The sequence below is a fragment of the Oncorhynchus kisutch genome, linkage group LG10 (genome assembly GCF_002021735.2).
Source record: "Oncorhynchus kisutch isolate 150728-3 linkage group LG10, Okis_V2, whole genome shotgun sequence".
Taxonomy (NCBI): Eukaryota; Metazoa; Chordata; class Actinopteri; order Salmoniformes; family Salmonidae; genus Oncorhynchus; species Oncorhynchus kisutch.
This window is the reverse complement of record NC_034183.2, coordinates 64679382-64692492: the sequence shown is the minus strand read 5'-3', so window position 1 is coordinate 64692492 and position 13111 is coordinate 64679382. Positions and strand designations below refer to the sequence as shown.

The 13111-nt window shown below is 39.9% G+C and overlaps 1 protein-coding gene across 1 annotated transcript; it reads left to right on the top strand.

The window, feature by feature from the left end:
• Positions 1–465: 465 nt before the first annotated feature.
• On the top strand, positions 466–10266 carry LOC109881085 (cytohesin-3-like). Its single transcript, XM_031834712.1, has 13 exons — positions 466–939; positions 3376–3458; positions 3739–3803; positions 4395–4461; positions 6681–6799; positions 6931–7011; positions 7134–7246; positions 7466–7614; positions 7732–7843; positions 8024–8100; positions 8228–8299; positions 8605–8753; positions 8936–10266. The coding sequence occupies exons 1-13, from the start codon at positions 858–860 to the stop codon at positions 9021–9023; spliced, it is 1257 nt and encodes a 418-aa protein (XP_031690572.1). The 5' UTR covers positions 466–857; the 3' UTR covers positions 9024–10266.
• The last annotated feature ends 2845 nt before the right edge of the window (positions 10267–13111 follow it).

Genomic DNA, 13111 nt, shown 5'->3' with positions numbered 1-13111 from the left:
TGCCTAGGGGTGCGTTCGTAAAATGTGCTCTTGTTATCTTTTCCGATTTCAGATCACTCGTCTGAGTGTGCAGTAGTGCAGAATAACTGATGAATTTACGAACATGCATCACCTTTGAATATGACCGGTTTCGGCAACAACAAAAAAACGTAATTAAATTGTTGCAATCAGCACAGTTAGTCACGAACGCTCTAGAAAACATGAAAACAGCCTAACCAGCTCTGCTAGGGCGAGTAAAATGGTCAGATTGAGGTGTTCTCACATTCGTGTCTGGAAGTAGCCAGCAAGCTAGCCAACTTTAGCCTATTAGCTTGGGTGCTTGACTGCCATTGTGAGGTCAGAACACTCGGATCAACCCTACTCCTTGGCCAGAGCATCCAGTGTGCGCTTTGAACGCCCCTCCCCCCAAGAGCGAAACAAACGCACTCTGGCACTCCAGAGTGTATTTACAAATGCACTCACAGTTTGAATTGTGCAAGTCTGGGCATGGTACTTGACTTGAGGCTCACAAGTGGCTTCCACCCCTGCCTGAAGCACTCTTCGGTCACTTATGTTGGATACATATTTACACTGACTGCCGAATAATGATGGATATTGTGCATTAGATCTATCTCGAATTGCACACACACACACACACACACACACACACACACACACACACACACACACACACACACACACACACACACACACACACACACACACACACCTCTTTACTTGTACAGTATATGTATATTGTACAGTATATCATTAACAGCACTGACTTTAGGTGGTCAGTTCATTATGTTTTGAGGATGCTATTGACGCTGTAGCTCATGTCCTTCTTGCAGTAGGCTACATGACTTCAACACTGACACATGTTTCCTGTACAGCCACAGTCTCTCTCCAACACCTCCAACATGGGCAGCCAAAGAAAAGACAGCTTCCTCTGGGGAAAAGGTCAGGTTTTTACGTTTTACAGTCCATTTAGCAATTTAACATCCCTAATTAGGCTATATTATCTGGGGATTAACACCATGAACAATACATGAGTGTCTTTATGTAAGATGATGAAGTGTTGAAGTGTCAGTAGACAATGGGGGTTTGACTTGTTGCTGTGAATATCTTACTTGAGAAATGAAAATGAAATACACTAATAAGAAAGTGTACTGTTATAGTACCTGTCTTCACAATAGATATTCACTACCGTCTACAGTGACTATTGTGCTTTCAGTCTCTTTACCTTGACATATATACACTGTGGTATAAAGTCAGCAGTGTTCAACGGATTCAAATGGTTTGTTTTGATCACTTTTACCACAGTGATGAATGTTATTCACTTTATTATAGCATCACCTGACTTTATAGAGACATATTGTTGTCATATAGCCTTTATATACCTCAAGTTCTCATGACTGACTATCACATAACGTTCAGAGGCGTTGTTCACAGTATAGTGTTCAACAATCTAATTGCCAAGATAGATGGAGTTTGGTGATGTTGTATTATCTAGTTAATGTTGTATTGTCTAGTTATAATGTTGTATTGTCTAGTTATAATGTTGTATTATCTAGTTAATGTTGTATTGTCTAGTTATAATGTTGTATTGTCTAGTTAATGTTGTATTGTCTAGTTATAATGTTGTATTGTCTAGTTATAATGTTGTATTTTCTAGTTATAATGTTGTATTATCTAGTTAATGTTGTATTGTCTAGTTATAATGTTGTATTATCTAGTTAATGTTGTATTGTGTAATTATAATGTTGTTTTGTCTAGTTATAATGTTGTATTGTCTAGTTATAATGTTGTATTGTGTAATTATAATGTTGTTTTGTCTAGTTATAATGTTGTATTGTCTAGTTATAATGTTGTATTGTGTAATTATAATGTTGTTTTGTCTAGTTAAAATGTTGTATTATCTAGTTAATATTGTATTGTCTAGTTATACTGTTGTATTGTCTAGTTATAATGTTGTATTGTCTAGTTATAATGTAGTATTGTCTAGTTATAATGTTGTATTATCTAGTTAATGTTGTATTGTCTAGTTAATGTTGTATTTTCTAGTTATAATGTTGTATTATCTAGTTAATGTTGTATTATCTAGTTAATGTTGTATTGTCTAGTTATAATGTTGTGTTGTCTAGTTATAATGTTGTATTGTCTAGTTATAATGTTGTATGGTCTAGTTATCATTTTGTATTGTCTAGTTATAATGTTGTATGGTCTAGTTAGAATTTTGTATTGTCTAGTTATAATGTTGTGTTGTCTAGTTATAATGTTGTATTGTCTAGTTATAGTGTTGTTTTGTCTAGTTATAACGTTGTATTGTCTAGTTATAATGTTGTATTGTGTAATTATAATGTTGTTTTGTCTAGTTACAATGTTGTATTATCTAGTTAATGTTGTATTGTCTAGTTATAATGTTGTATTGTCTAGTTATAATGTTGTATTGTCTAGTTATAATGTAGTATTGTCTAGTTATAATGTTGTATTATCTAGTTAATGTTGTATTGTCTAGTTAATGTTGTATTGTCTAGTTATAATGTTGTATTATCTAGTTAATGTTGTATTATCTAGTTAATGTTGTATTGTCTAGTTATAATGTTGTGTTGTCTAGTTATAATGTTGTATTGTCTAGTTATAATGTTGTGTTGTCTAGTTATATTGTTGTATTGTGTAGTACTAATTTTGTATTGTCTAGTTATAGTGTTATGTTGTCTAGTTATAATGTTGTATTGTCTAGTTATAATGTTGTATGGTCTAGTTATAATGTTGTATTGTGTAGTTATAATTTTGTATTGTCTAGTTATAATTGTGTGTTGTCTAGTTATATTGTTTTATTGTGTAATTATAATGTTGTATTGTCTAGTTATAATGTTGTATTGTGTAGTTATATTGTTTTATTGTGTAGTTATATTGTTTTATTGTGTAGTTATAATTGTGTATTGTCTAGTTATAGTGTTGTGTTGTCTAGTTATAATGTTGTATTGTCTAGTTAATGTTGTGTTGTCTAGTTATAATGTTGTGTTGTCTAGTTATAACCTGAAAAGGGAGTAATGAATATCCCTCATCTAAAAACCGTGAGAAGCTGTTATGAGGACTAGAGCAGATCACTTACTAATGGACATTACTGGGGCTCATTCTATAAAAAGCTGAAGTTCAGCAGTTACATTTAGCTAGTGCTGAGAAGTGCAGTATGTTGAGTTACTGTATGCTAGGGTTGGTGTGAGGGTGGTTGTCAAGGCACATTTCTGACACCTTTGATATGTTCAGTGTATACAGGAAGATGTCTCAATTAGGTCTCAGGGGTTTTGTCCGACTGCTTCATTTATGCATTGGATGATAATGATGGTTTCATCTGTATGTTTGTTTTTGTGTGTATAATCAATTATACAGCTTCCACAATACTTAGCTCAATGGAGAGGCAGGAGATAGACACCATGAAGTTTCATAAGAGTGACCTATTAGATGACATTCAGGTACAGTAAATCATCCTCTCAACCATGGCTATTTTTGTACAGTCAAAATGCTTTATGAAACTGCATTTTGCCAGAATAAAACTAACTGTATTGTGACATTACCTACAACAGTTATTACATTCACAAAAGCCTCCCTCAAAAGTTACAACATCTCAGAAACATCCAGTTTTTTGAGTTGACTGACCCTGTACCCCTGTATGTGCCAAGGGCTTGAGTCAGCTATGGCTAAAATACCACATATTATCATCTCATCCCTTTGACATCATTTCCCCTTGTGTAGAAGCTGAGGTTGGAGATTGACAGCGTCATGACAGAAATCCACAACATTGAGGCGGACGAGGAGAAGTAAGTCAGAGATTGCACAATGGCTCATTCGGATAGGTTACCATTGACCAGTAGGCCTCTTCCTCTGTGGGAGAGTTAGCTACAGTAACACTTGGCAGTGTGTCGTAGCTTCTTTTGAATCTATCACAGCACAAACACCAGATCAACAATACTCCCTGACATCCATCTTGACAAAGAGGCCCCTCTCACATCTCTGACGTCCTATCCCTCCCTAAAATAGAAAGGTAGGGAGGCATAGCCGCGGGAAGTAGTGATGCAACCCTACCCATAAGTGGGCTCTGGGGGCGTTGTCTTCAAGAACAAGAACAGATTCTGCCCCCCATCTGTAAGGCCCCTCTGTATATGTGTGTTTCCTGTTTCTTCACTCTCAGCTACAGGAATGTGGTAAAACTCTTATATGTCAGCAGCATGAAACACTGAGACATGTTCCAGGCAGGACAACCCCAGCTTCCGTTAATTGTCTCGCTCTCACTGTGTCATCTCTTATGCAGTGGACACTAGTATAACGCCCGTGGGTAAAAGTGGTGTTATTAACCTTTGTCAATATTAACCTTTGTTAAAATATTCTGTTTTGTCTTTGTCTCTCTTCAGCAAAAATGTTGTGAGAAACAAGAGGTTCTTATGTGGGAAAAAGAAATTCAACATGGACCATAAAAAGGTGAGCTCATTTCACACTGTAATTAGAGCCCTTAGTTTTTCCTGGTGAGGTTCTCTGGTAAGACAAAGCCATAACATTACTCAATATGGAATACACTAAACACAAATACATGTGGATCAGATATGTACCGAAATGTGAAGTGCTTCAATTATAGAATTTAAGTACTAAAGATCTGTATAGTTATCACATCTCTGAAGGAGGCTTGCCACAGCTAGAAGTTTAAATAGTTAACTGCAAGATGACAGAACAAATAATCTGACACAAACGAATGAATGCTGAGCGAGTGACGTGACTTATGTGCAGAAGTGCAACTGTGCGGAGGCAGAGAGAGGGGGAGAGAAAACGAGAGAGAACCACATCCTGTTCCGTGAAGAGGAGCGGAGGCGCACACTCCTGCTCAAACCACAAACACCCCTCCTTTCCTCTTATCTGAAGAGAGGTCAAAGCCATAATATAAAGTCCCCCTGGCCTGTATGACCACCCTGGAGACAAGCCTGGCCTGTATGACCACCCTGGAGAAAAGCCTGGCCTGTATGACCACCCTGGAGAAAAGCCTGGCCTGTATGACCACCCGGGAGACAATCCTGGCCTATATTACCGCCCTGGAGAAAAGCCTATGTTTGTGTGCAGAGGCTAGAGATCCAGTCAAGCAGACCATTGGTTTCTTTAGCTGGAAGCTCCGCATTGTTTAGATATAAGAAGATATATTACTTCCGGTGGCTCTCTCAGAATGACAGACAATGCATACAGAATATTTAATATGTGCATGACCACTACTGCACATCACAGTGCTTTGGACCTCATTATGATTTCTGCAATTTTTTAATTCCACATACAAGTATGCGTTAATGCATTCAAATCTTAAAATCAAATCAAATCAAATGTATTTGTCACATACACATGGTTAGCAGATGTTAATGCGAGTGTAGCAAAATGCTTGTGCTTCTAGTTCCGACAATGCAGTAATAACCAACAAGTAATCTAACTAACAATTCCAAAACTACTGTCTTATACACACAAGTGTAAGGGGATAAAGAATATGTACATAAAGATATATGAATGAGTGATGGTACAGAGCAGCATAGGCAAGATGCAGTAGATGGTATCGAGTACAGTATATACATATGAGATGAGTATGTAAACAAAGTGGCATAGTTAAAGTGGCTAGTGATACATGTATTACATAAAGATGCAGTAGATACAGAGTACAGTATATACGTATACATATGAGATGAATAATGTAGGGTATGTAAACATTATATTAGGTAGCATTGTTTAAAGTGGCTAGTGATATATTTTACATCATTTCCCATCAATTCCCATTATTAAAGTGGCTGGAGTTGAGTCAGTGTGTTGGCAGCAGCCACTCAATGTTAGTGGTGGCTGTTTAACAGTCTGATGGCCTTGAGATAGAAGCTGTTTTTCAGTCTCTCGGTCCCAGCTTTGATGCACCTGTACTGACCTCGCCTTCTGGATGATAGCGGGGTGAACAGGCAGTGGCTCGGGTGGTTGTTGTCCTTGATGATCTTTATGGCCTTCCTGTAACATCGGGTGGTGTAGGTGTCCTGGAGGGCAGGTAGTTTGCCCCCGGTGATGCGTTGTGCAGACCTCACTACCCTCTGGAAAGCCTTACGGTTGTGGGCGGAGCAGTTGCCGTACCAGGCCGTGATACAGCCCGCCAGGATGCTCTCGATTGTGCATCTGTAGAAGTTTGTGAGTGCTTTTGGTGACAAGCCAAATTTCTTTAGCCTCCTGAGGTTGAAGAGGCACTGCTGCGCCTTCTTTACGATGCTGTCTGTGTGGGTGGACCAATTCAGTTTGTCTGTGATGTGTATGCAGAGGAACTTAAAACTTGCTACCCTCTCCAATACTGTTCCATCGATGTGGATAGGGGGGTGTTCCCTCTGCTGTTTCCTGAAGTCCACAATCATCTCCTTAGTTTTGTTGACGTTGAGTGTGAGGTTATTTTCCTGACACCACACTCCGAGGGCCCTCACCTCCTCCCTGTAGGCCGTCTTGTCGTTGTTGGTAATCAAGTCTACCAATGTTGTGTCGTCCGCAAACTTGATGATTGAGTTGGAGGCGTGCGTGGCCACGCAATCGTGGGTGAACAGGGAATACAGGAGAGGGCTCAGAACGCACCCTTGTGGGGCCCCAGTGTTGAGGATATCTTCCAAGTTCATACATGTTCATTGACTTGTCATGGCCTCTTCCCCCAGGGTATTCAGTACCTGGTTGACAATGACCTGTTGGAGTGGACAGCAGAGGCAGTGGCTGAGTTCCTATACAAAGAGGAAGGACTGAACAAGACAGCCATTGGGAACTTTTTAGGAGAGAGGTACACAATGCTTCTGAACATGACCAGGATAATGATGGCTTTGTTGATGGGGATAATGATGACTGTCATAACCACTCATTATCTAAATAATCTCCATATCACTAATTTGACTCTTGTTTGTGTTCATGCAGGGAGGAAATGCACCTTCAAACTCTGAAAGCCTTTGTAGAACTACACGAGTTCTCCGACCTGAATCTGGTGCAGGCACTGAGGTTAGTGCTGCACTACACTGGTGTATCTCTTACACTCATACATGAATATATTGTCATTATTATATTAATTTCCACAGTAAATCCTGTCTGATCCCTGTCTGTTCCTTGGCTCATCCCTGTAGGCAGTTCCTGTGGAGTTTCCGTCTCCCTGGAGAAGCCCAGAAGATTGATAGGATGATGGAGGCATTCGCTACACGCTACTGTGACTGTAATGCAGGGGTCTTCCAGTCAACAGGTACTGTACAGTACTGTAGTGCACAGGAACCAGCCTCCTCTACCATGCTGCTGACTCTCTACAATGACAGATCAGCAAGACAGATGGGGGGGGGGGGGGGGGGTTGAGGAGTACATTTTGAGGCATATTCAAATCATTTCACAAAGGTGATGCTGATTAAAGGTTGCAAATACATATCATTGACCAAACAGTAAGGAAATGTGTGGGTGTTTCAAACAGACACCTGCTACATCCTGTCCTTTGCCGTCATCATGCTGAACACCAGTCTCCATAACCCCAACGTGAAGGACAAGCCCACTCTGGAGCGCTTCTTCAGTATGAACAGAGGCATCAACAACGGGGGTGACCTGCCCAACGACCTGCTCATGGTGAGGCCTCAGGGGTCAGAGTTCAGGAGTTAACTCCACTCTCAGAATGTGACCCCTATTTGGTTGTTGTTGTCTGTTGCGGTAGCTAACTCTCATCTACTACCTCATTAAATCCAGAAACTCTATGAGAGCATTCGGAACGAGCCGTTCAAAATTCCAGAGGATGATGGGAACGACCTCACACACACCTTCTTCAACCCAGACAGAGAGGGTTGGCTGCTCAAAATAGGTGAGAGGATTAGCAATATAACTAGCTGAGGGAATTGTCTTATAATTGTGCCATTACCAAGCATTAAAAATAAGATTACCACAGAATGATCTGATTTCCTTTATGGAGCGTGTTGGATGGAGAGTTTCATGATTAAACATTTTATTTGTGTAATGAAATGTAAACTTTTCCTCTCTGCAGGAGGAAGGGTGAAAACATGGAAGAGGCGGTGGTTTATTTTGACAGACAGCTGTCTGTACTACTTTGAGTATACCACAGTGAGTATGCTATACCCCCAACTTTTTCATAGGGTTTGCCAGTAATGGAATTTAGGATAAAATATGGTAGTAGTTACTGCTAAGTGATAGTTCTTGACCAAAGCATCTCTCTCTCCTCCTCCCTCAGGATAAAGACCCCATAGGGATCATTCCCCTTGAGAACCTCTGTGTAAGAGAGATAGAAGACTCTACCAAACAGGTACAGTGTATTCCACTGACTGCATACTTCTTTCTAAGGTTTATGGCAGTGCCACCTGTTCTATGGTGTTTCAGTCTCATAGTCTGTGCAGAAGTCACATTTACAGAAGCTACTCTCTTAGCTGTCACGGCACTGTATGACTCATAGCCTCCGTATGAGAAAGGAAGGTTTAACTGGAAGATTAGAAGTAATTAGACCAATATACTATGGGATCATTTCCTTAAAAAAAAGTTAAAACCAGTAATTTGGCTTGGGCAGGTGTTTTGTGAACATTTGTATGCATGTGTGTGCTTCTTTGTGAGCAGTACTGTCTAGAGATCTACAACCCCAGAGGGCAGAAGATCAAGGCGTGCAAGACAGAGAACGGAGGCAGGGTGGTGGAGGGGAAACACCAGTCCTACAGGATGAGTGCAGCCACAGCAGATGAGAGAGATGACTGGATAGGCTCCATCAGGTCAGACACCTCAACCCAGGCTTAACACATACCTGTACTATACGCCATACACTTCACACATGACATCCCAAATGACAGTTGTGTCCTGCCACCAGGACACAACTGGCAATCAATAGGATAAAGTGAACTTGATGATTATCATTTGGACACTTGTCTCATTCTTCTCTCTGTCTTTCCCTCAGAGCAAGTATCACCAAGGATCCCTTCTATGACCTGGTGTCATTGCGCAAGAGGAAAGTCATCAACAACAACAATGCTTCACAGGACTGAGACATCAGACATGATATAAAGCATCATGGGAATTGAGCCCGGTAATGATCTGTAGAGGTCCCTCTCCGTAGCAGAAATGCTTGGAAATGATAGACTGGTTCAAGTACATAGACATGGCGCTTAACGTTACAGTGCTTTACAGTACAGCATTAGTGCAATACTGTAACTCAGAATGAAAAAAAATCATTGTGACCTGTGTGTGGTTTAAAGCTGTCAAATCAGAAACTCCCCATACCTCTTACTGTAGGTCTAATTTTATGGTTGAAGTTAGAGTCACTCAGTCTGTTCAATTACTAATAGAAAGGGATTTCTGTCAATATTTATTAGAAATAAGAATTTAAAAGTACGAGGGAGAGAGATGCAAACCAAAATAAGTGTGTAGCACTGTAAGAATAATGCATCATTCTATAAGGACAGATTTGAACATGTAATGTATAACGCAAAGTTACTAAAATGTAGTTGTATATAGTTATAGTTGATTCTGTACCATGAGCATAGAACAAAGGAACTATCAGGTAAGCATTACGGAAATGCTCCACCTTTTTACCTTGCACCAGGCTCAGCGATTTCAGTTCGCAGTAAGCCTCTGTACTACGAGCCTTTTCCTCTCCCAAGCCTATAGAATTCCTGTTACGTGGACACAAAACTTCAACACTGATTCAGTGTTGCGACGTTCTTCCATTGTCTTAGAGGCATTGTGTAAATATTTTTTTAAACATGTATGGATTTATTTTTCAACTCCTAACATATGTATTTTGTAAATACTGTATTATAATAGAAAGTTATTTTGCACATTGCCTTTAAAGTACAGACAGTGATAATACACACGTCTGTATACATGCCTTAATCATGTTGAATTGTCACGCCCTGACCTTAGTTATCTTTGACCTTAGTTATCTGACCTTAGTTACCTTTTCTTTATTATTTTGGTTAGGTCAGGTTGTGACGAGGGTGGTATGTGTTTTTTCTTGTCTAGTGTTTTTGTACATCTATTGGGTTTTTGTTAGTCTAGGTAAATGTAGGTCTATGGTGGCCTGAATTGGTTCCCAATCAGAGGCAGCTGTTTATTGTTGTCTCTGATTGGGGATCCTATTTAGGTTGCCATTTTGGTTTTGTAGGTTATTGTCTGTGTAGTTGCATGTCAGCATTCGTGTGTATAGCTTCACGTTATGACGAAATTGACATGAATAAATAATAATACATGCATATTTTATTATAAATATGTGTGTACTTTCACAACAGATGACAGATAGTAGCAGATTATAATTACATCAAACGGGCCTAAAAAGCGGGACTGAAGACCTTTCTCTTCAGGAGGGCTCTATGTTGATAGCGGTGCTCATTGGTTTCATTGTCCCTTGTGGTGTCAGCTGTGTTCTTTGTGTCAGTTTCCCTGTCCATTTTATATTTATTCTGTATAATGAAATGCACTTTACAAATGTAATACACCTTATTATCATAAATATCTTAGATATATACTGAACAAAAATATAAACGCAACATATAAAGTGATCGCAGACAAGTTCAAAATGTTCTACATTTTTATTTTCGCAAATTTGTTTACGTTTCTTCTTTGCCAAGATAATCCATCCACCTGACCTGATAATCCATCCACCTGGGGCGGCAGGGTAGCCTAGTGGTTAGAGCATTGGACTAGTAACCGAAAGGTTGCAAGTTCAAATCCCCGAGCTGACAAGGTACAAAATCTGTCGTTCTGCCCCTGAACAGGCAGTTAACCCACTGTTCCTAGGCCGTCATTGAAAATAAGAATTTGTTCTTAACTGACTTGCCTAGTAAAATAAAGGTAAAAAAAAAGTGTGGCATATCAAGAAGCTGATTAAACAGCATGATCATTACACAGGTGAATCTTGTGCTGCGGACAATTAAAGGCCACTCTAAAATATGTTACACAACACAATGCCACAGATGTCTCAAGTTGAGGGAGCGTGCAATTGGCATGCTGACTGCAGGAATGTCCACCAGAGCTGTTGCCAGAGAATTTAATGCTTGTTTCTCTACCGCCTCTAAGCCGCCTCCAATGTAGTTTTAGAGATTTTGGCAGTACGTCCAACCGGCCTCACAACCACAGACCACGTGTAACCACGCCAGACCAGGACCTTCACCTGCGGGATCGTCTGCGACCAGCCACAGCTGATTAAACTATGGGTTTGCACAACCAAATAATTTCTGCACGAACTGTCAGAAACCATCTTAAGGCCGTCATCTGCATGCTCGTCATCCTCACCAGGGTCTTGACCTGACTGCAGTTTGGCATCTTAACCAACTTCAGTGGTAAATGCTCACCTTCGATGGCCACTGGCACGCTGGAGAAGTGTGTTCTTCACGGATTAATCCCGGTTTCAACTGTACTGGGGAGATGGCAGACAGTGTGTATGGCGTCGTGTGGGCACAGTGCCCCATGGTGGCAGTGGGTTTATGGTATGGGCAGGCATAAGCTACAGACAACGAACACGATTGCATTTTTATAAATGTCAATTTGAATGCACAGAGATACCATGACGAGATCCTGAGGCCCATTGTCGTGCCATTCATCCGCCGCCATCACCTCATGTTTCAGCAGCATAATGCACGGCCACATGTTGCTAGGATCTGTATACAACTCCTGGAAGATGAAAATGTCCCTGTTCTTCCTTGACCTGCAGACTAACCAGACATGTCACCCATTGAGCATGAGTTTGGGACGCTCTGGATTGATGTGTCCAACAGCGTGATCCAGTTCCCATTAATATCCATCAATTTAGCACAGCAGAGGAGTGCGACAACATTCCACAGGCCACAATCAACAGCTTTAAAAACTCTATGCGAAGGAGTTTTGTCATGCTGCTTGAGGCAAATGGTGGTCACACCAGATTTGATGGTTTTCTGATAAACACCCTTACCTTTTCTGAAAGGTATCTGTGACTGACATATGCGTATCTGCATTCCCAATCATGTGAAATCCATAGATTAGTGCGTAATGAATTCATTTCAATTGACTGATTTACTTTTATGAACTGTAACTCAGTAAAATCTTAGAAATTGTTGCATGTTTCGTTTATATTTTTTGTTCAGTGTAAAATCTAATTAAGTAGTTTTAAACTATTTTTATTATTTAGTGATACAAATTTAATCAACCTGATATTGTTCAACACAAATAAGGAAACACACAATGATATTATCGAAGAAAACACTATTTGAATTTCTAAAATATCCAGTAGATGGTGCCAGATTATAATCTGTTGTTGGTTTTCAGTTTTCAATACTAGGTGTCAGAGTTGAATAACCACTCATCCATATGCTTTATGTCTCCCATGACATGGGGAAATATATTTTAGCAACCCAAATGCACAGCTCCTAATGAAGAAACATTGAATCATGTCAATGTTAATGCGTTTTTTTTTGTTGCATCATGTGATGAAAGATGCATCATACCGGCTGTATTTCTCTATTTTGAAAGTTATACATCTTGAAAACATTTTGGGACTATATCAGCAATGGACTAATGAACCAAATACCAAAATATTGTTTTTGGGTGGGGTTTTCCTTTAAGTGCTGTATTTCTACTGTGAAATGAGGCCTGCACCTGTGGTACGAAAAACACAAGCATCCTTCCTGTGCACATCAGTTCCTGTGTGCATGTGTGTCTGCTCTGAGGTCACTATAGCTCTTATGCAGATATGAGAGACAAAATATACAGGGAGGAGAGAGTTGATGCAGGGAGTGATACACTAACCCTCCCCACGTGTGACAGCAACATCCATGAAGAGGGCTACTGTAATATACACAGTATGTATATGTTGTAAGTCCTCTCTCACTCACAGTTAAATATACAGTACTGTATGTCCACACACAATATACAGTACACCGTTTGAGTGAGGGTACAGTAAGCATAGGCTACAATCTTATGAAACCTTTCCCTAAAGCTTTACAGGCAAGAGTGAACCAAAGAAATGTCTATATGCTTTTTGTAAAACTGAATTCTCACATAAATTTCTCTTCAAACAAGGGTGGGAATAAAAACACTGATGCACCAAGAGAGAGAAAAAAAACAGCTATCAACTGCACTTATTATACCGGCAGCCAAAACA